Source organism: Archocentrus centrarchus, chromosome 19, assembly GCF_007364275.1.
Source record: "Archocentrus centrarchus isolate MPI-CPG fArcCen1 chromosome 19, fArcCen1, whole genome shotgun sequence".
NCBI classification, from domain to species: Eukaryota; Metazoa; Chordata; class Actinopteri; order Cichliformes; family Cichlidae; genus Archocentrus; species Archocentrus centrarchus.
Window position 1 is genome coordinate 17422613 of NC_044364.1, and position 23849 is coordinate 17446461.

Consider the following 23849-nt stretch of genomic DNA (forward strand, 5'->3'; position numbering starts at 1 on the left):
ACTGTTTTATTACTTAAAAAATTTAAGGCAACAACTTGGTTTTTTTTAAGTAGATTCAATTTATCAGGGTTTACAGTGCAGTGAGGATGTAAAACTATTGACGAGATAATCGACCTCACTGGGAGCAGAGTTTAGGTAGCTGCTCTGTACTGTGTTGGCACATGGCACTGAAGAGCATAATAATGAACGAATTAGATCCTTAAACTTAGCTACAGCACTTTCAGAAAGACTTCTACTGTAATAAAACTTATTCCCCACTGCTGTATAATCCATTACAGTAAATGTAAATGTTACTAAGAAATGATCAGACAGGAGGGGGCTTTCAGGGAATACTGTTAAGTCTTCAGTTTCTATGCCATATGTCAGGACAAGATCCAGAATATGATTAAAGTGGTGGGTGGGCTCCTTTACATTTTGAGAGAAGCAAATTGAATCTAACAATAGATTAAATGCAGTGTTGAGGCTGTCATTTTCAGCATCTATATGGATGTTAAAATCACCAACTATAATTATTTTATCTGAACTGAGCACTAAATCAGATAAAAAGTGTGAGAAGTCAGACAGAAACTCTGAGTAAGGACCAGGTGGACGATCGATAATAACAAATAAAACAGGTTTTTGAGTTTCCCAATTAGGATGGACAAGACTAAGAGTCAGGCTTTCAAAAGAATGAAAACTTTGTCTGGGTCTGTGATTAATTAATGAGCTGGAATTGAAGATTGCAGCTACTCCTCCTCCTCGACCTGTGCTTCGAGCATTCTGACAGTTAGTGTGACTCGGGGGTGTTGATTCATTTAAACTAACATATTCATCCTGCTGTAACCAGGTTTCTGTAAGGCAGAATAAATCAATATGTTGATCAATTATTAACTCATTTACTAACAGGGACTTGGAAGAGAGAGACCTAATGTTTAATAATCCACATTTAATTGACCACTGTTACCTTCACCGTCCACATCCTTTCTAGCTCTTCTGAGCCCTATTTATCGAGCTTCTCGTGTTCCTTCTTCCTGATCTTGCCATCACTTGGTATTGCGACGTCTATCATTACAGTTTTCTTTTTTGGTAATTTAAATCCTATTTTATTCACAATACACTTCTCTCAGATGTTGTTGCTCCCGGCCAGGAAAGAGTTTGTCATGTAATGTTTTGCAAAACCAGTGCCAGTATTTTCTATACTTCTGTTTTTATCTAGCTTAAGCAAATAAAATATAAAGTCATTAAATTAGCTTTAGGGGACTTTTGTTAAAGATGGACAGAGCCAGGCTAGCTGATTCCCTCTGGTTTCACCTGAGTTTTATTTATTTATTTATTTTAAAAAGTGTCTCCTTTAAAACCTGTCTGTGTTTGATTTTGTGATAAACAATGCTTAATGGTTGTGTGTGCTGCAGACTCACATCTCATAAATGAAGAGATCTGGTTTCCAGAGGATTTCTCGAGGAATTGTAATGTGGGTAATTCCACAAAAATGAGCAGGGTCCCATGAGATGCGTTCATTATTCCAAATCTGTAGTATGGTTAGATTAGCAGAAACGTTAAAGACAGAGATATAAATAAAAGCAATGTGTTCTCATCCCAGTGAGGAAAATATTGCCATTCTGTCTACATCCCACTGTTATGTACAAGGTATCCCTTTATGCAGGTCTCTAACGCAGTGGCCTCTGGCAGTTAATGATCACATTTCAGGAGATCATGGTTTGCATATTTTATGTTTTTTCATAAGGTTTGGGCACATGGTTAGGTTTAGGAAAAGATGATGTTAGGGTTAAAATATTTGTCAAAACTTGCATAAATGTTATACTCCAGTTGCTTTAGCAAAATATACTAACAAGAGACAAATAACAAACCATATAAAGATGTGAAGAGTTGTCTAATTATGTAAGAAAATATTTAACATTTGAATAAGCAAAAAGAAAAGCAACTGAAATCACAGCAAGTGTTTTTTCTATATCTTGTGGCGTTCCACAGAGGAGTTGTTAAGGTCCACTTTTATTTTCAGTTTTGACTTTCCCTATGCTGTTAATGGGCCTGATGGTCATCTACACTGATGATTCAACTTTATTTTCTGTCTCACCAAAAATAGAGGAGATACGAAAGAACTTATAGGTTGAGTTACTTAATATCACAAAATGGGCCAAAATTAATAAAATGGTAGTGAATATTGCCGAAACTAAATGCACTGTATTTGCCAGTAGGAATGTTCTGCCTCATGCAGTGGTGCTAAACCTATTTAGAGATGAGATTTTCATTTAGGCGGTTTTTACAATTAAATTACTAGTACTAATGTCTACTCTTATACTATCATTACTATCTTTTTCTTTTTTTTTCTCAGTCTGATTATATTGATTATATTGTCTCCAAGATGGCTTTGCTGTTTCAATGAAATTCTCAAAAAAGGAAGAAGATGCTGTTTACTGATTTTAGTGTAATGTTGTTTTAAAATGTGTTGTTGTGTATTCTTAATATGGACCCCAAGAAGACTAGCTGTGCTTTGTGTTGCAGTTAATGGGATCCTAAAAAACAAACAAACAAATAAACTCACCAGGGTTGCCCAGACGAAGGGAATAAAAGTTTGTGTTTTCTCAATCTGAAAGTAAAAAACACTCATAATCTCAGTACTGATCACTTTCACTGTAGCATTTAGCTTGTGCCCTAATGCAGCACCTACCACAGCCAGAATGGCATAGAGGATGATGTCCAGCTGCATTATGGTGGGGTGTGTGTAGTCCAGCACAGGCCGGGTCAGTTTAAACACACTGTTATCTGTGGTCAGGTTCAGGTAATCAAGAACATCCTGGTAACTGCATACTTTCTGAGAGGAAGCCACATCTGCAGCAAAACAGTTGTCAGATAAATGGTTTTCCTTAAAATTTTACTTTAAAAATATTTTTCTACTGTTCATTTTTACCTCTTGTGGCAAAAAAAATTTGATTTTTTTTTTTATGAGATTTGACAGTACACAGTTTTGCTTAGTTTGCTGCTTTATCAGTTTCTTTTTCTTCGGCGCTTTTAATATTTAATTTAGCTTGTAGTGTCACAATACTGGTTTCATGTTATACATGCAGAAGTTTCATTTTTTTCTTAATCTAGATTTACTGTAAACTCCTGAGCTCCTAACCTTAATAGAATCTAAATGCCCTGCAAGAAAAGCAGCTTTTTGTACTTTTATTATTATAATTAAGTTTATTTTAAAAATAAATACCATGTTTTGTTATAATAGATTGTCTATGTACACTTTTAAATTTCAGATGTAGTACCAACAGGGAGGCTTCTGGGTTTATAGCCCATTAAATGACGTCTGTTTCACTTTTTTCCTTCCCTTACTTGAATCTCAAGTTTTGCCTTCCATTGGGAAAAATAAAGGGACTCTAATTTGACCATTTTTCAGTACTGTCAGATACTAATATGATATGAAGTAACTATAAGAAGAGTTACAGTAGCAATTACAATAAAATGTTAAAGAATCAGCAAACTGGATGAGAAGCATTTCACTCTGCTGCTTAAAAAGTCAACTAATGATATAGAAACATAACTCCAAACAACACAAAGTCTTACCTGTTAAGACGATCAGGATGAGAAAAGCTAAATGCATCATATCTGCAGCTGTGAGTGTGTCTGTGTGTCTCAGCCACTTCCAGAGGAGTATGTGTCCCTGCTGTTATAGCTGCTGTCCTTTGATTCAATCTGAGGAGGGGAGGGCTGGGCACAATAAATGACCTCGCTTGCTGCCTGAAATGAGAATAAGCCTCCCATGACTGATGCTGCAATCGGCTGATAGAGGAGAGGAACATAAAGTATATATCAAACACTGCTTTGTTTCTTGGGGCAGGTGAGACTGAGGATAATTGGTTTAGGAGAAGAATAACGAATAATGAAACTGAGATAAAGGCAGGTGGAGGGGCTTTATATCCCTGGGGGCAGATATAATGTGAATTTGCAGGTTGCTGGTGACAAACACATAGTCACTGCTGTAGGTCTTTGAATTGCATAACAGATACTTACTGTAACGCACACAAAGCTGCAAACCTCAAATGAGAAGGTAGAATTCAATTAAAGCGGAACTTGATCACCAAAACAATGTGGTAATGACATTATGAGCACTGCTCCCATTTGAACCCATTTGTTCTCATTGTCATCTCCTGCCAGTCTCACAGTGGCCAGCTGAGCATCAAACCTGATCTATTATTTAGGAAAAAAACGGTCTTTCTGTACAGTAAAGTGAAAGTGACTCTTTTACAGTTTAATGGGCTTGCTGTAATCACACTGGAGGTTATCTTTGCTATTGATGATAAGACAAAACAAGACAAGGCAAGATCAACTTTACTGGCATTGTAGACACAGACACACAATGAGACTGGAAGCGCTGCTGAACTTGGTGCATACAAACTATCATACTATTAAAGTCAAAGAATTATGAAAAAAGAACACAAACAAACAAGCAGAAACCCACCACCACCACACACACAAAAAAAGAAGAAAAAAATCCAGTATGTTCTTACTTAAATACTAACAATAAATAAATAGGTAATAAGTAATAATCCTGTCAACAGTAGCATAGGTAGGTAGTGGAGTAGATGGATGTAGTACAGCTAGATGATAATAATGGAGGGCACTACAGGTAGATTAGCAGTGTTCAGTGACTGCTGCAAGTTGATTTTGGGTGTTGAGTAACCTGGTGGCCAATGGGAAGCTGTTTTTCATTCTGCTGGTCCTGTTTTTATGCTTCTGTACCTTCTTCCAGAAGGCAACCATCTAATGAGGTGGTAGCCAGGATGAGAACGGTCCTTTATCAGCCTCTTTGCTCTGGAGTGGTATCAGAAGCTGGCAATGTCCTCGAGAGAGGGGAGATGGCATTTGCAGCATGTGTTTATCTGCTGTGTAGCAACTGGCACACCACAGAGACTGAGTGTGCCAACACACTCTCTATGGTGGAGCGGTAGAAGGTCAGCAACAGCTTCTCCTCCAGTTTGTTTCTCCTGAGAACTCTCAGGAAGTGGAGTTGCTGTTCATTAGATTATCTGAATTATTGGTTAATTTATTGGTCTGTAAAATCAAAAATTTTTTTCCTTCTGATCACTAGTCCAAAACCTTTATAAAGGTGCAACTTTCACTTTGAAGGGAAACAGTCTCCATCTCCAGTTTGTTTTGCACTTTTCACAGTTTCACTTGGAGAATAGCTCGTCAGCGTTTGTTGACAAGTCCTTCAGTTCCATTCAAACTGTGACCACAGCAATATTTTAGCAACCAAAGCAATCATAAGGAGGTATATGACAGAAGGACAATGTTGATTAAAGTGTGTTGGTAAATCAGAATACAATGACTACTTTGTTAAATCAATTTACAAAAAGAGCCCCCCCCACCTCTAAATACACCTTTTATAAAATCACAGTTCTTGTTGTGTTAATGCAGTCTATTGCCTGTAGTGTTAACACACCTGGCAGTGTTTAAGCATGATTAATGATGCTTAAATAGAACTGTAATTACATTTGTTTTAAAAGCAGACAATGCAATGAGAGTGGCTACTGAGTACTTTCCTGTTTAACATAATAAAACCTGTCAGTTTTTTGCTTAAGCATCATTGCTGTGGTCTTTCAGCCTTTACCTTTTTTCTGCCCAGTACTGCTACAGGGTGATGCTCAATAGTACAACAGTATAAAGTCAGAATACAACAATGGCTAAGAACCAGCAGATTTCTACCTGGTCACCAGAACAGTGGACCAGCAGCAATGAAAGCCTGTGGTTCCCTCCAGAGCCTCCTGCTGAGAAGCAGCCCCAGGAACTTGATATCGAGCACACCGATGAGACAGATAGCATGTTGCAAACAGCAGTTTTGAAGCTCATCAAACTTCAGTTCTAAATGAGATTATCCAACATCACTTCTGGGATATACACAGAGTGTAAGACAGGCACTGGCCTGTCTCCCGGTAGCGCCTCCAGCCTCTAGACACTACGCTGACAGACAGCAAACCTTCTTGCCAGCTCGCATTGATGTGCCATCCTGGTAGTGATGGGAATTCCGGCTCTTTTCAGAGAGCCGGCTCTTTAGGCTCGGCTCCCAAAGAAGAGCTGGCTCTTTCGGCTCCCAAATGGCTCCTTAGATTTTAATTTTTTTTAAAAAGTGTAAAATGAATTACTAATGTAAAAACACGACATTAGGCCTAAATCAAACGTTTCTTTATATATTCAACATATAATAGAGTGCTCCAAATACAAATTATAAAACAAAAGATTGGAAATCAGAAAAACAAGGGCCTTTGAGGAGTTGATCCTGTTTCTCCTGCCTGATGACCTGCCCTGTTTTGTTCTTCTAATTGCACTGAGGGATGAACAATTCGTATATGTTGTCCAGGTTGTTTGTGGAGCCTGCTCAATAATACAATACTACACTCTATCACATTAATCCTTTAACGTCAGGCAATCGCTGCTGAATCTTAGGTTTCCTGACCTTACTAGCCGCGAACAGCTGATTAAGACATAGCATCTCACCGCAGAGTCAGCTGGTCAAAGGAACTTGATCAGCTGGCGACCACTCCTATCGAAAAAATTCAAACGGTTCCTGAAAGCTCAGAAATTGCACTTCACAGTCATGTAGTGGTATTACAGTATTTGTTGCCGGAAGTCCGCAAACGCCGGCACTTTTGAAGTAGGATGTGTCTCGTTCGACATGTTTGGAGGTATAAGGTTAAAATGTGTCCAGTCTTTACTACGTTTTACATCACTCATTTTCCTCACCGTTCCCACGTGTAGCCTCTATGTAACCGCAGCTTCCTTTAGCTCTTTCTGTCTCCGAGCGAATTTCGCAGGAGCCCCTCCCTCTCTGGTGTTTAATTACTCACTGCACGCGCAGTGTACATGATCATATGTTACCATTCATCTTAACAATTACGTGCGGCATCCACAAAAAAAAAAAAAAAAAAAAGAAACAAAACTAAACGAACGAAAAGAAAAAAGAAACGGCTCACTATCAGGAGCCGGCTCCCATCGTTCACTTCAAAGAGCCGGCTCTTAAAGCCGGATCGTTCGCGACCGACCCATCACTACATCCTGGATGAGCTGCACTACCTGAGCCACTTGTGTGGGTCGTAGAATCCGTCTCATGCTACCACATCAGCCAGAAAGCATAGGTACTGAGAAGTGGTCTGTGGTCCCCACCTGCAGAACCACTCCTTTATTGAGTGTCTTGCTAATTGCCAATAATTTCCACCTGTTGTCTATTCCATTTGCACGACAGCATGTGAAATTGATTGTCAATCAGTGTTGCTTCCTAAGTGGACAGTTTGATTTCACAGAAGTTTGATTTACTTGGAGTTATATTGTGTTGTTTAAGTGTTCCCTTTATTTTTTTGAGCAGTGTATTTTAAGAGATTAAAGAAAGAAGGAGGGATGATCTGGATGCATGAGAGCATCGTCATCCCTTTGCCCACTGTGCACTTTAACCTCCTGAGACCTGAGCTCCTGTTTGCAATGCATTTTCAATTTCTCCTAGATATTTGTGATTAGATGGACCTGATATATATACTAAGCTTCCTCTTTGAACAGGAAGTTGTGTTTTGTTACATGGTTGTTACATACTTTTGTGAGGAAAAAATGATGTCCTCAGATGTGGACACTGGGATTATTTTATCCTCCTGAGACCGTGCATTCACATATGAGGACAATACATTTTGGCTTTGCTGCACCTTATATTTGATTGTGCTCAATAGTATTTTATACTTTGTTAAGTCATGTTGTTTTTGTTGTGTTATGCTATAAGTATCAAGTTTTAGAAATGTAATGCTTAGATAAACTGAAGCTATAGTTGTAAGAGTATGTAAGACCCCAGTGTGTGTTGGTTGTAATTAGTTTTACGATGATGTTGCACAGTGTGTAAAATTGTTGTAGATCATTTGGGCCGTTACTCTTCTGACAAGCTGACATTAAACAGATCAACATAAATAATCAAAAAAATGCCCAAACAGGAAAAATAGATGACAACAAACTTGCTGTTTAGATATTTTACTTTAAAATCAACTTTATTTCAGTACCTAGATTTTCCATTCATCCATCCAAAAAACAAACAAAAAAAAAAAAAATCAAACAATGTTTAAAACGTAAGTTTTACACAGCTTCCATGAATTACAGTAGTTTTCTATGTTATACCTCCTTGGAAATAAAAAAGAAAGGAAAAAAACACAAAACAAATGAGAAAAATTTAAGATTAAAATAATGTTAATAATATAAAGATCATTTAAGTTTGAGCCACTTCTTGACTGCTTTTCCTATTTGTCCTACAAAGAACTTGTAACAAAAAAGGAAATCACTAAATAGCCCCAAAAACATTAGAATAAAAAAATATCTCTTTAATCACATATACAAACATAAAAACCATGCCCAGTAGTCTCATCTCTTCATAGTTCATAAGTGGTAGAAGTGGTATGTTCAGTGTTCTTGGGGGGCTGTGGTTCTCTAGCTCCTGGGGGGGGGCAGTGATGAGGCTTCTCACTCTCATTTCACTCACTCACTCACTCACACACACACACACACACACACACACACACACACACACACACACACACACACACACACACACACACACACACACGAGTGGCGGTGTGTTTTTCTGCTTACACTTTTTTTTTTCTGCTCTGGTGAACATGTTCACGTGTGGATGATAAATAAGGAAAGAAAACCGCGCCATGTGTTCAGCGAGGCATTATTGATAATATCTGGTCCCCTTTAGTTGGTGCAACTGGTGCAAACTGGATGAGCAGATCTGATTCTTTGAGGTCTGCAAACTACCGATGATGCCAGTTGTGTTGTTATGGATGAGTAAGTGTTACTTCTGTTTTTCTCTTCCTGTTTGCAGCTGGATCAGTTCTTTGATATAGCTTAATTATTTTTCTGTCGTGAAGGTTTTTCCACGTATTCTTCTCCAAAACGTAGTCGTGGTTGACATAGAAAATTACTTTGTTTTTAACGTACTTCTCAAAATAGTAGTTGGAATATTTATTGTACTCGTCGGTCATGAATCCGTATGCGTCCACCTGAGGACAGCGGAAAGAGAGAAAGCAAAAATTGATACATTTTATTAGTATAGCATTTTTAAAGACATAGTTTGCAGAATACAAATAAAAAAAAGGCTGAGGAGAGGGAAGGATGGGCATCTCTGCTTAGTCTGCTGTCCGGACCTGGAAATCTGTCTATGTGTGATTGACAATTTAGTAATTAATATTTACTGCTTTTGTACCATGTGCACAAACCTTTGCAGCTCTCCTGTAGATGCTGCTGCTGTATGAAGCTGAAGGCATTTAATAAACTCAAGGAAAGATACTGCAACTAGTTGTAAGAAATATTTGGTCAAAACTTGGACATTAATTACTTGAGTCTTTCTACACTTATGTATTAAATACCTGTTGGAAATATTTGAAAAATTGTGACGTTCAGATTTTATCCAGTTTGCGGATAATCTGGGTTAAATCATTTCTCTTCATGAAGGAGCTGCTGTGAGGCTTTCTCTCAATTCCATAAGAATGTGTGGACGTTAATATTCCTTTCAATGCTTGTCAGTCGGCGTATTGTGCTCTCTGTACTGTGTGGGTGTGCAACTGATAGCTGTCACACTGAAGTGTAATATTAACTCACTGTGTCGCAGGTGTGCAAAGCCAGGAAGAGAGTGAACGCCCCGTTGGTTGGTCTGACAATCGGCCAGAATGTTGCATTCAGATTAGATGACTTTAAGAATCTGTGGACAATAAAAAACTTCAACAAACTTTTAATAAACCTATGCCAGCAACTCTGCATCACCTTCAAATTTAAGCATCTGTCTTTTCATTTTTAGATTTAAATAGGAGTCCAGATATCAGTGCTCATTTTTTCCATAAAGTATCTATCCAGTCTTTATTTTTACATTACACCTGGGTTTTTTAATGTCATTTTTTACCTCCAATAACAATGTTTTTAGTTTTGTTTTGTAATTCACTCTGGATTATATCTTGAAATGAAAAGTACTATACAAATATAGTTATATTTGAATGATTTTAAACCACAAATAGTCTGGACAGGGTGATGATAGGAGTATGACCTGTTCCTCACGTATCGGAGAAAGTCCTGGTGAAGAACGTAGAAGCGGCTCTCATTGTACTGCCCTGAATAGTAGGTCCTTGGCCTGTTGAGGTTAAAACACAAACAACAGGAATGGCAAAGCACATTACTGAGGTATATTTATGCAACATTGTAGAGCCATGAGGATGGCAATAGATCCTTTTATGTGTATGCTATAAATAGCACCTCCTCCCACTGGAACGGGAAAGACCACTTCCCACATCTCTAATGTGACACCTTTTGTCATTGCCGCTATAAAGCAGGAGAAAAACTAACTACCCAAGTTGAATATAATAATTACATCAAAGGTGACAAATGAAAGCTAAAAATTAAATTATGAGTACACATCACAGCCTTTTAAAAATGTTCTGTTGGTTTCTTCAGTTGATAATCACCGTTCCTTCTGGAATTGGCCAGAGGAGACCTGCTGTCCTTTGAGAAGACCCTCGAGCCACTGGAAATCCCTCATCCCCTCGGGAATCATCACATACTTTATTCCCTGCCAAAAAAAAAATGATGAGATAAAGCATCGCTATAAAAAAATATTACACTGTTGTCTTGTAAGTTTTAATACCTCATTATAAGGGGCAGATTTGTATCCATATTTCCTATAAAAATAAAGAGATGACGTGATGGAGTGGGCTGTGTGAACGTACACCGATGTTCTGTTTCCCACGTCTTCCTCAAAACCCTCGGTGACAGCAGCGTTCATCCTGCCAGATAAAAACAAATCAAGACTTCAAGGTTTTCTTTCCAAAAAATTAAGGGCTAAAGGTTAGTAACTGTGACATCTCCCCAGCCCTGTCACAGTTTACACTGGTGCTTGAGGGTGTGCAGTCTTTTCCTGAACAACATGTGCTGTAAAGCTAATGTAGAGGCCAGGGGTTAAATCAGTGTCCTCCCCTTGGTCTTTCTCCCAGCTGTCCTGTCTTCTCTCCACCATCCTATTAAAATGAAGGCAAAAGGTATTAAGAAAACCCTCTACACCAGCACAGAAGAAGCTGAAACAGTAAGCAAAGAAACTGTAGAACTTTCTCCAGAAAGTCTCATCTTTTCAAACTGCAGCAGCATCTCCTGCAGTTCCCAGTGGCCTCCGTCATCAACTATTTCAGTACTCATGTTTTCATGCCAATATCATACAGTTTGAATCCAACATTAGTCCAGAGATTACCAAGCTAAAAGTGTCATACTGGGACCATCACATTCTCCTTGAAATTGTCGGGTATTTCAAAGTGTCCATAAAGCCACTGTCAAATTTTAAAATTCTGTGAAAAAGGATTTGCTCCCTTCCTGATTTTTTTTTTTTTTTTTTTTTTGCATATTTGTCACACTTACATGTTTTAGATCATTAAACAAATTTTCATATTAGACAAAGATAACCTGAGTAAATACAAATGCAGTTTTTCAATGATTTGTTTATCCATCCAATCTCTTCCGCTTATCCGGGGCCGAGTCGCGGGGGCAGGAGCCTAAGCAGAGAAGCCCAGGCTTCCCTCTCCCCAGCCACCTCCTCCAGCTCATCCGGAGGGACCCCAAGGCGTTCCTAGGCCAGCCGAGAGAGAATTTCCTCCTGGGTCCTCTCGGTGGGACATGCCCGGAACATCTCACCCAAGAGGCGGCCAGGAGGCATCCTAATCAGATGCCCGAGCCACCTCAACTGGCTCCTTTCGAAAGAATTTGTTTATTAAAGGAAAAAAAGCTATCCAAAGCTACCTGTCCCTATGTGAATAGGTAATTGCCCTGACTTGTTAAATCATGAATTAACTGGGATTAACCACATTCTTTTGGAAAGCTGAGTCAAATTTCACTAGCCACACCCAGGCCTGATTACTGCCTGACCTGCTGAATAAAGAAATTATCTATCTGACAAAGTGAAGTAGTCTAAACCATTTCTAAGGCTCTGGGACTCCAGTGAACCATGGTGAGAGCCATTATCCACAAATGGAGAAAACCCGGACGAATGATGACCCTTCCAAGAGTGGTCGGCCTATCAAAATTACTCCAAAAGTGCATCAATGACTCATCCAGGAGGTCACAAAAGAATCTAGAACACCATTTAAAAAAACGCAGACCTCACTTGCCTCAGTTAAGGTCAGAGTTCATGATTCAGCAATAAGAAAGAGACTGAAAAAAAAAATGGCATCCATGGAGGAGGTCCAAGGACAAAACCACTGCTGACCAAAAAGAACACAAAGGATTGTTTCACATTTGCCAGAAACAACTAAAAACCTGATGATTCCCAAGACTTTTGGGAACATATTCTGTGGACTGATTAGACAAAAGTTTAACTTTTTGGAAGGTTTACATCTGGAATAAAACTATTTCATACCAACAGCCAAATACGGTGGGGGTATCGCTGCTTTGCTGCTTCAGGAACTGAACAACTTGTCATAAATAATGGAATTCTGATAGTGAATTCTGCTCTCTACCAGAAAATCCTGAAGGAGAATATTCAGCCATTAGTTTGTATCCAGAATCAAGACCACTTGGGTTATGCAGCAGGAAAATGAGCCAAAACACACCAGGCAATTCAAGCACCGAGGCATGCAGACGGCTTCTACAAACATTAGTGAAAGAATGGGTCGCTCTCAGGAGCTCAGGGAATTACAGAGTGGTACCGTGATAGGAAGCCACCCGTGCAACAAGTTCAGTCATGAAATTTCCTCCCTACTAAATATTCCACAGTCAGTTGTTGAAGCAATTGGGAATGACAACAGGTCAGCCACAAAGTGGTAGGCCACGTAAAATCACAGAGTGGGGACAGTGGATGCTGAGGTGCATAGTGCACAGAGGTCACCACCTTTCTGCACTCAATCACTATACACCTCCAAACTTCATGTGTCCTTCAGATTAGCTCAAGAACAGTGTAGAGAGCTTCATGGAATGGGTTTTCATGGCCGAGCAGCTGCATCCAAGCCTTACATCACCAAGTGCAAAGCAAAGGGTCAGATGCAGTGGTGCAAAGCACGCCACTACTGGACTCTAGAGCAGTAGAGAAGTGTTCTCTGGAGTAACCAATCACGCTTCTCCATCTGGCAATCTAATGGATGAGTTTGGGTTTTCCAGTTGCAAGAAGAACTGCATTGTGCCAAGTGTAAAATTTAGTGAAGGGGGGTATTATGGTGTGGGGTTGTTTTTCAGGGGTTGGGCTCAGCCTCTTAGTTCTAGTGAAATAAATTCTTAATGCTCCAGCATACCAAGACATTTTGGAAAATTTCACGCTCCCAACTTTGTGGGAACAGTCTGGGGATGGCCCCTTCCTGTTCCAACATGACTGCACACCAGTGCACAAAGCAAGGTCCCTAAAGACATGGATGAGGAAGAACTTGACTGGCCTGGACAGAGTCCTGACCTCAATCTGATAGAATACCTTTGGGAAGAATTAGAACAGAGAGTGTAAGTCAGGCCTTCTCATCCATCATCAGTGGCTGACCTAATAAATGTGCTTCTGGAAGAATGGTCAAAAAATTTCCATAAACACTCCTAAACCTGTGGAAAGTCTTCCTTAAAAAAATATTGTATGGTCTTTTCCTTACAATGTAAATTACGTTGAGGGAACTGTTTGTTGGTATTTGGCACTAAATAAAAGTGAAGTGAAGTGAAGTGAACTGCTAAAGTAAAGTAAAGTAAAGGACAGTGAAGTTGAAGCTAAAGCTGTATTAAATCTGGTGGATTAACAATGGGATGTCACTCAAGTTCATGTGTGAAGGCAGACAAGTGAATACTTTTGGTAATATAATGCATGTCTATACATGCACTACTTGTTTGTGTGTGTGTGTGTGTGTGTGTGTGTGTGTGTGTGTGTGTGTTTTATTTTTTTTTAAGTTGTTCAAAATGAGCAAAGAAAGAAAATAGTTTGTTGATATTGGCAGTACATGCAGGAATTCACTGAGAGAAGCCATTTTCAACACTGGTGTCTGCAGGAGTGTGTACAGTTTAAATTCTTATGGTATCTCCACCATAGTTAAATATTGTCCTGGCTAATACCAAGAATGACCGAGCATTCGACTAGAAATAGCCTATGGGTGTTTAAGGTGTGCCATGTCCTGGATTTCTCTGAGGTGTGTTCCTTGTTCTTCCATCTGTTGGATCCTTCTTTAATTCTCCAGGAAGTTTAATTTCAGGTTTTGTACAATTGGCCACTATGTTTGGTTTGCTGCTGTTTGTGCAGCCTACATGACTTTACTGTTAAATATACTTGAGAGGGAACAGGGATTAGGCAGAAATGGTTTGGCTGAGCTCACATGCTCACTTGCAGCAACTCCCTTCACTCTCTGTTGACATACGTCCATAGTGGGTGCCTAATGCTAACCCAGTCTTGAACAACTGGCCAGTATATTTGGTTTGCTGTGACAGTGTTATGATGTGATGTAGAAGTTCTGTGTATGTGTACCTATGTACAGTGTAATGCAGGAATCTTGTTTCAAAAACTGCCACGTTGGTATTATGGTAAAAAGCATTATGAGGGCTAATCTTATAATGCAATATGTGTACCACTTTGTTGATTTTGTTTCTGAAGCATAATGAATGAATTGGAATGTTTTGTAGAATGTAATAATGAAATAGCTACATTCAGAAAATTTTGTGAAAATAAATGAATTGCAAGTTAATTTGGGTTATTTCTTGGATTAACAAAATAAATGATGATGACTTTATTGGGTACAGCTGTTCATCTCCTCTTCAACACAAATATCTAGTCAGCCAATCAGAAGGCAGTAATTCGAGCATGAGCATAACCAAACAGAATATGGCATAAATAACTTGAAAGCATGGATCCATCCTGCAGCAGTACAGGCTGCTGCTTCTGGTGTAATGATGTGCGGGATGTTTTCTTTAGACACTTTGGGTGCCTTAGTATCAACTGAGTATTATATAAACACCACAGCGTACCCGAGTATTGTTGCTAACCATCTCCATCCCTTTATGACTTGAGTGCACCCATCTTCTGATGGCTGCTTCCAGCAGGGTAATGCCCCATGTCACAAAGCTCAAATCATCTCAAACTGGTTTCCTGAACATGACAATGAGTTCTCTGTACTCAAACGGCCTCCATAGTCAGCAGATCTCAATCCCATAAAGTATCTTTGGGATGTGGTGGAACAGGAATTTGCATCATGGACGTGTAGCCGTCAAATCTGCAGCAACTGTGTAATGCTATCAAGTCAATATGGACCAAAATATCTGAGGAATGTTTCCAGCACCTTGCTGAATGTGTGCCATAATTAATTAAGGCAGTTCTGAAGGGAAAAGGGGGTCCAACTCAGTACTAACAAGGTGTACGTAATAAAGTGACTGCAATGTATATTATATTGTTACACAGCAGAACTTTGTGCGATGCTTTCAACCACTTAATTTACCTTGATCCTCTAAATATTTAATATATTTGTGTGATATTTTTATGTTGGATGTCACTAAAACCTAAATAATTACTGTGCGACTTCTCTGTATCAAACTGCACTCTGCCAGGGCTATAACCAAGCATTTGGGTCCTTAATTTGAATAGGAACATATGAGCCTTAAAATTCCCTCCCATCCCGAGAATAACAACAAGTTTGTTTTGTACATCTTTCTTACCGAAAAACGTAATCATGAGCATCAATCTCTGCACCCATTTTTGAGCCATTCAGAATTCCTGCAGTACCCACTACAGCACAGTGCACACAGCCATCACCAGCTGGTTTTGGGAGGAGAAGTGGCTCTTTTGGCTTTGGAATCAGCTTCACTGAAGCCATCACATCTGCAAACAAAAGAAACACATGAATGCTGGTATTCATTGACACTCCCATGACACTGAACATGAGCATGTAGGATCATGGGCAAACTGGTTCAAACTTTTAGCAAGGTCACTCCCTCCCCCCTCTAGCATAAACAGTGGAAAATATAAAGTTCTCACACAACAATAGCTTTGTCCCTATCTGCATATAGGTCTGTAGGTCTCTGGGGATGGATTCCCTTTGGAGAGAGCATCAAATGGCCTTTTCCCTCTGACCTCTGGTAGAGTTAGATGCCAGGGTTAGGGTTAGGCTGATACTTACTAACACACACACACACACACACACACACACACACACACACACACACACACACACACACACACACACACACACACACACACACACAAACACACAAAAAAAAAAAATTCAAGTGAGTCAGTTCAAGTTTTCAGATTATAACCTAAAATTCTGACTTATGGATGGGAATGTTTTTTTCATTTGCAGAAAAACGTTTTATTTTTCAGTGGCAGAAACAAACTTCCATAACAAACCCTGGAGATGGTTCTGTGGGAAAGCCCCAGGAGCGCAGCAATTTCTGGCACCAATAACATGCCATGTTAAAAGTCACTTAAATCATCTTTCTAGTTCATTGTGATGCTATTTGAATTTCAGCAGGTTGTTTTGATCATGTCCACATGCCTAAATGCAGTGATGTGCTGCCATGAGGTTGGCTGATTAGATATTTCCAATAATGAGTAGTTTGACAGGTGTACCTAATGAAGTGACCAGGGAGTGTATCTTAGTTTTTTGCTGCATGAACAATGTCATGTCTCCTAAACCTCATGAATACAAGTCCAAACTCAACTATCTTGACTCATCATTTAATAACTCAGTGAGGAGCTTTGACCTGCTTCACCAGGACCTTTGTCTGTCTGGCTCTTAGAAAAAGTACTTCGTAGAGGTGTATATTTTTAAACACTGCGGTTAACTGTCACTATCAGAATTCCATTAACTAAATATTGGGAGTCAGAATAAGAATGAGGAAGTGAAATAATGAAAAAAATATCATCACTTTGTAACTGATCACTCTGACACACAAAATGGGCTTGACCTGGTATCAGTTTCACAATGACCTACCGTCGTACTTGTACTCCATAAACCCAAAAGGATTGTTAAAATGTGAAAGTCGATTCCACTCGCTCATATTGATGTTGTCTTTGTGCAGAAACAGACGTATGTTGGGAAGAAAAGCCTTCTTGAATTTTTCATCCTGAGAGTTTCGCAGTGACTGGGCACATGTCTGAAAATCATAATATTAAGTCATCAAATAAGTAAAAATTATTTTATGAACGCCTTATGCACCACAGAAGTAGGATTAACAGTTACAGAAATGTGAGCAATCATTAACATGTATATATTGTATTTAAAGGAATAAAACCAAACAGAAAACACAAAAAAGCAAAAGACTGGCCCACACCCACTGAGTTAGTTACTACATTTATTCTGTTTCTGTCATATCATGTCTTAGCATGCTTACTGTCAGTCTAGGTGGGGCATCCTGGTTATAAACATCATCAAAATTCCACTGAGGAAGCTTTGTGAAATTTGTTTTGTAGAGGAGAGGCATCGGAGTCTCAGTCACAGCTCCATGTGTAGAAGATTTAGGCTCTGTCACTGGGTTTATTTTGGTAGAATCAACAATTTTTGCTTTACTGGCTTCGGTAAACACAGAAGGCGCTCCAGATGTTTCTCCTTTCTTCCCCCAGACTTTAATGTCAAATGAAACGCTTTCCCACCTGAGTCCGTTTTTTCCTGGGAAAGTTGTCCAGCTGAATTAGAATTAGAAATTTGGCAGAAAACCAACAGAAGCAACAGGAAAAAAGTAGCAAAGGGAAAAGTACAGAATTAGCAAATCAATTCACAAATCCCGTTTTTATTGTCTGTTTCTCGGGAGAAAATACAGAAATCAACTTACCTTTTTAATAACTCTTCCTGAGACAGAATAAAAATCACAGAACTAACTGATACTACAAGGAGCAAAGAAAAAATCCTGGAGGTTTGGACTGTCATCGCTGTTGAGAGGAGGCTTCGCTGTTCAATTAAACGCACCAAAAAACATATATGTGCTCCCTTCTGGGACTTATTTACAGGTGGAAAAACTACCCAGAGTATCTGACACCTTGTCACTGATATGTCTGGGCTGGACTACAGCATGGTTTGCAGATAGAGACATAAGCAAACAAACTCATTCAGACACACAAAGCCACCCATGCAGAACTTCACAGTAATGTGGTTTATTACACAACAAAGGGAAGTTTAGAAGCGGATGTAACTCTGGATTTATATCACTGATACCTGCCATATTTGAACACTAAAATAAACAGCATTCCCTTAATTTATTTTAGGCATCAATTACATATTAACCTGCTCAGCGTACAAACTGATCCAGTCTAGTTTGGTTTACCCTTCATGCAGATGACATGTGGTCAGGACAACAAAAATAAAGCATTAAAATATATTAAATCATAAAACTGGGAGTGTACTGTACAACTGCAAAAAAGTTCATTGGAGCACATCTTCAGTAGTGCTCATGGATGAAAGAGTGCAGTCAGTATCTGGGAGATGAGTCAGAGAAGGATCTCAGATGGAGTAGAGTCGGAGCTGCTCCTCTATGTCTCCCTCTGACACCTCCCCAAATGTCTCCTTGTTTTCTTTCAGTAGCTGGAAAATTGTAGCTAGCTGCTCACGCTGCACCCTGGGAAGAAAAAGATGAAAGAAACACTGAGAGGTGAAAGACACAAAACAATCCGGGACACTTCATATTATTTTTAAAGACTTTATTTACACCATTCAGTTCATAAATATACACAAATGCTGTAAAATATGAAACTTGTCTTACTAAGGCTGCTGGTAGCCGCTAGCTGAAATTGGTTACAAAGAGGGTGCTGCACCAAAAAGCCTCCTTGTGATTGCTCTGGTTGCTAGCAGATTGCTGCAGTTGCCAGTAGTTTGGATGGAAGTTGCAGACCTGTCTGCAAACACCTGTTAACTACTAGCTGAGCAGTACTAAAACTCGACACAGTGTGACACAAAGTGAAAATGGAGAATGTTCACCTTCAAAGTAAAAGTTATGCCTTACATCTACAATCAATATGTTTTAAAAAAGTGCAGCTTTTAATTTGTAGGCAAAAAGTCTGAGTTTCTGGTTTGTGTTGCATTTTTTGAGTGTGAGTAGTTTGCAAGTGCTTGCAGATATGTTGGTGTCTTCCATGCAAACTATGGGTGCCTACAGCAATCTGCTAGCTGCACCATATACCTTTTTGTGACCAATTTCATCAAGTGACTGCCAGCAACCTCCAGTCACCACTTGCCACCTGGTCAGGGCACTTTTCCTATAGTGACCATTTGTTGCCAGGGGGTTGCTGACTGGTCTGTTGGCCCATGGGACTGAAGCCTTAGATGTTTACTAGATGAAGGACTAAAAAGTCATTAACAAACCCAAGTTGATAACAGTATGCAGGGCAGTACTGCACTTTAGTCAGTTCAAATCAAACTCTGGGTCAGTTCTCCCTTTGGTGTGGTTCTTGTGTGCAGATGTGAACTCAGCAATCGCACCAGGGTGCAGAACAGAACACTTGCACTGAGACTCTTTGGGAGAGGTGGTCTCTGCTTGGTTCCAAACAAGCTCCAGAGCGGTTTGTTTAGTGGTGAGAACATGAGCTGACCTCAATCCGACCCAACTACAATGTGTATGCTGCAAATGTGAGCTATATGCCTTCTCTCAGTCAGGTATGCTTCGCATTATGGTATGCAGCAGGGTCTCATAGATGTGCAGAGTCCACAACGAGTAAAGGGTATTTTTAAACAACTAAAGGCTAGAAAATAGGTACAAAATAAATGTAAATTCCTCATGTTTCCCACTAGGCCAGACCACAGCACCTTCTTCCTGTGTTTACTTTTGTTGCTCCTCACCCAGACATATTTGGGCAGACTGAATAATCTCATGTGGCTTGCAGTGATGCGTTTTGGTTCAGTTGGAGTTTGCTAGATCTCTATTAAGAAAAAAAAAACAAACCACAAGAAAAACTATTCAACTGATTCAGACCAGAGTAAATGTAATATAAGTGTGAAAACTTGCTCAGGAAACAAATGTCTTTTACTGCTAATGTCATACTACTACTAGAACAAGGAAGACAGGAGAGAATAGCAGGACAAATGGTCAACTTTAACAAATGTCTGACAGGAAAAAAAACAAAAAAAAAACTCAGTTCATCCTCTAATATTTAATGACTTATATCTGATTGCTGTTTCACTGAATGTCTGGCATCTAATAAGATAATCCTATAATCTTCCTTCACCTTTTCTCTGACTGAACTGTGACTGAACAGTTTTGACTGCAGTTGCTCATTTTGTCTGTACAAGGACCTGTCTTCTGAGTGTACATCCTTGTGTTGCGTTACACTCACTCCACCATGTGGCAGAGCAGAGGAAATGACTCAGAGGATCTACACTGGAGATACAATCAACACCTGCTCTGACACCTGAGGATCGCACCTTTAATGTGGAATAAAGGGGCAGCAAGGAGGAGGGAGAGTGTGAACAGGTAAGCAGCTCTGCACTGTTACATCAGTCGCTTCATGGCCACTTGAGCACAAAGAGCTGAACAGTCAAAAAACACTGCTGAGGTCAAGACTGGGAATGCAAATTGACTTTAAACACAGCTTTGGAGTAGTTTTCAGTGGCCAGAAAGTGACTCTTCTGGGACAAGCAGGTGAGAATGACTCATACTTTACCTAGTTTGCTCCTTTTTCAGGCTTACAGACAGTTAAAGTCTGTGTTGAAGTGTATCCTGCAATGATAAGAGCCGAGTATGCATAAGACAAACTATTATTTTTTTACCTAGCAGTGCCAAAAACAAACAAACAACAGAACACTAAGTGGTTTCTTTAAGTTGCGTGCCATTCATCCACCAGCTAATGCCTGGCAGAGACTCAATCTCGCCTTACTCAGTCTAGCCTAAAGGCCAAAGACGTGCCACACGTGAGGCAGCGTAGGTAAGATTAGACGGGGGAGGAAAATCAAAAGGCTAAACAGATACGTGGAAATGAGGGAGTGCTGCATGAAAACAGATGAAAACCAGACATTTCAGTTCTGAGATTTTAATTTTCAGTGGGATAACTAGATGTTTTTATAGGTTTACCTGCTGTAACAAAACGTTTTATGACACTTTAGGGATAGGTTTTAAGCCTTTAAATGTGCACTGTGCACTCTCTGTAATGTAGTAGACACGTATCAGCGCAGATAAGTGACTGGATTTGGTCATCAGTGAGCAACAATAATTAACGCCAGCTACGAATGTCCACTAATTACAGAAGCCAACAAACTCCGGGGGCTGATCTTAGTGGTAAATTAGGAGGCCTATAGTAACAGCAAAGAACAATTCAATCCAGGGTCAGGGAGTAGATAGCTTTGTCAAGTACAAGTCAGCTTGGTCATTGTACTTACTAGTACACAGGTTGGTCTCTTCCAACATATATGATGTACAGTACATACAATAGTGCAACATAACTATGCATGACAGGCTTGGTTATGTATTTCAACCATTTCAAGCCAGTGCTAGCTGTGCTATGGTGCTGACTTCAGTTAAATCATTTCAGTGTTAGTTATGAAGAGAGTCTTTACTCAGAACAGTTGCTCAGTTACCAGGTTGTGTACAATCATTCGTTTGTGACCCCAAGTGTCATGATGGAGAGTTTTGGAGAATAATAATGTCTTGCTGCTGATCAATAAATTAAATCTTTCTATAGATTATCTGAAAGTGTTCTTCAGGTTTGTAGTTTTCACTGACCTCTGCTCCTCCTCCAGCTCTTCTTTGGTCATCATCTTTTCCAAGTGGTGAGATCGCGCCTTTCCTGGGACATACTTCAAGGAACTATTTGCATTTGATTCTGTTGAAATGGAACAATTATGAACAATTATGAAATCGAGCCATTATTAGTTTGAAAAGGAAATATAATTAAGTAAATATTGAAATAATTTACTCTTTCCAAGTGGGTAAAAGTGCATACCATTGACCCCCGGCCTCTCTGTGGCTCCTTCATTTTGGGGGTAAGAGAAAGCACACTTTAGGAGCTCCGTATCAGAAAGCCCGATGAGCGACCTGCGGCTTCTCCCTGACGAGGCCTCGGATGATGAGTCTACCTCTAAGCTTGTATTCCTAGATCCAGGCCTGGAGCGGTCAGCTGGTGTTTCCAGTTCTTCACTGTGAGGGTGGGAGTGTGCTTCCTCCTGCCAAAGGATTAAGGAGTAAATGAGAGGCATCATACAATTATCTGTTATCAAAGTCTTCATCACAGACAGCATTAAAGATGGATGCAACTACAATGACGTCACCCGCTGGCTCTAACTGTGAATTTGCACTCTCAGTGAGCGTATCCTGGATAATTCTTCTTTCTGACATTGAGAATGATGAAAAATTTAACAAAATTGATTATTTTTTTATTCACAGTGACCAAAAATAAACTCAACAGCAAAGTGTTTACAGAGGTCAAGTCAGAGAGCTCTTTTCCCATAGACTTCTACAGGACCGGTATCACCCCCAGCCCCTGTTGACCATTAAAGTGAATGCAGGTTCAAGGTACTTCTGCATTGGCTTCACTTTTCAGCCCTGGAAGCCTCGTCCATCTTTTATACTATCTATGGCCTCCCTCTTAAAATATAGCAATTTGGGTCTTTAACACGTCCATAATCCTTCACCTCTCCTGTATCTGAATTACAGGTGATTGAAAACAGCCAAAGTGCTAATTTGTCACCCTTCTCTCCTGATTAGTTCAACCTGAGAACCCTCTGCTCTGACTTTCTTGTAGACCTCACAATATCCTGACTATTGTTTTAGAAATGCTAAAAGCAGGTCAGAAAGGAGCATCCTGAGTGATGGGAGGAGCTGTCTCATGGACAGCTTTCTGTTAGGCTTTTCAAAATAAGAGCAAAGAACAAAAGAGACAGTTAAAGTAGTTTAAGATGGTAGTCCCCCCCCGTTTACACCCCAGTATCTATTATTTTATGCCCACACAAACACAAGTGATGTCAACCAGAATTATCTACAGGAGTACATATTACTTAAATTTAGGATAATCTTAAACAGAAAGTCATAGAATTCACAATCTGAAAGTTTCTGAGCTACTTCCCATGGCCAGACAATTTGTATTTTCCTCAAAATATCTTAACTACTTTATTGTAATTTTAAAGACACCCAAAGCCTGATTACATGTCTACAGTATCTCAGTGGGCGGGACCGTTGTAAAACAGATTAAGGGAGAACTACGCAGACCTCTCAGTGTTTACAGGCGGATTACAGGCTACTTACAGAAAGCACAGATTTCACTACATCCCAGTGATCGTGTGAGCTCCCGCTGATTTCACACCAGTCCTCCTCCTCCTTCTTCTTCTGCTTCTTCTTATCGGGTACATGGCCATTCTGCTTGGGCCCGGATTGATCTAATCCTCCGGCCACACCACCTCCTCTGTGTCCGAAATAACTCCGTGCGTTTGCAAAGTCTGCTGCAGGCGAAGAGCCGTTAAAAAGCGATGTTGCGACCACAATGGCGAGAAGCGTAGAAATAATAGCAAATAATACAAAAGTTATATCCATTGTAGGCCGGTTTAAGCCCCGTGGTGTGACTCTTAAATGTTGCCCTTCCGTGTTCTGTTCACTTTAGCGAACTGCACGCACTCACTCAGCCATCCTGCTGCTTGCAATAATCCCCACCAAACATCGGCGTTAATGAGCAGCGTTTACGGGATATCGTACAAGCTCCCCTCCAAACTGGACGTCACATCCTCCGGTTCCGCCCACCCACCCACCCATGTGAGCCCTGTATCCTTGCCGTTATATCCGCAGGCTGTCGTGCTGGTCAGGTGGGCAGGCACGGCGCGCTGCAACGTGCTGGACTCTCGGCTTGCAGCCCGTGTGTACTGCTAATCGCATCAGCGGCGTGCGAAGCGCATAAAGCGGGAGACTAAATTGGTTTGTGACGGGACCCGTGTATCTGAGGT

The 23849-nt window shown here is 40.0% G+C and overlaps 1 protein-coding gene across 2 annotated transcripts; it reads right to left on the bottom strand.

Moving 5' to 3' along the window:
• Window positions 1–8224: 8224 nt before the first annotated feature.
• On the bottom strand, window positions 8225–23637 carry LOC115797750 (alpha-N-acetylgalactosaminide alpha-2,6-sialyltransferase 2-like). Of its 2 annotated transcripts, XM_030754241.1 has the most exons (13): window positions 23161–23637; window positions 21863–22082; window positions 21643–21742; window positions 20588–20643; window positions 17770–18549; window positions 17332–17623; window positions 16932–17094; window positions 15655–15817; window positions 10655–10793; window positions 10476–10579; window positions 10061–10144; window positions 9622–9721; window positions 8225–9023 (listed from the first exon to the last, which is right to left on the bottom strand). In XM_030754241.1, the coding sequence occupies exons 5-13, from the start codon at window positions 17862–17864 to the stop codon at window positions 8799–8801; spliced, it is 1365 nt and encodes a 454-aa protein (XP_030610101.1). In that variant the 5' UTR covers window positions 17865–18549; window positions 20588–20643; window positions 21643–21742; window positions 21863–22082; window positions 23161–23637; the 3' UTR covers window positions 8225–8798. The 2 variants fall into 2 exon arrangements, with proteins under 2 accessions (XP_030610101.1, XP_030610102.1); XM_030754242.1 differs by lacking the exon at window positions 20588–20643.
• Window positions 23638–23849: the final 212 nt, after the last annotated feature.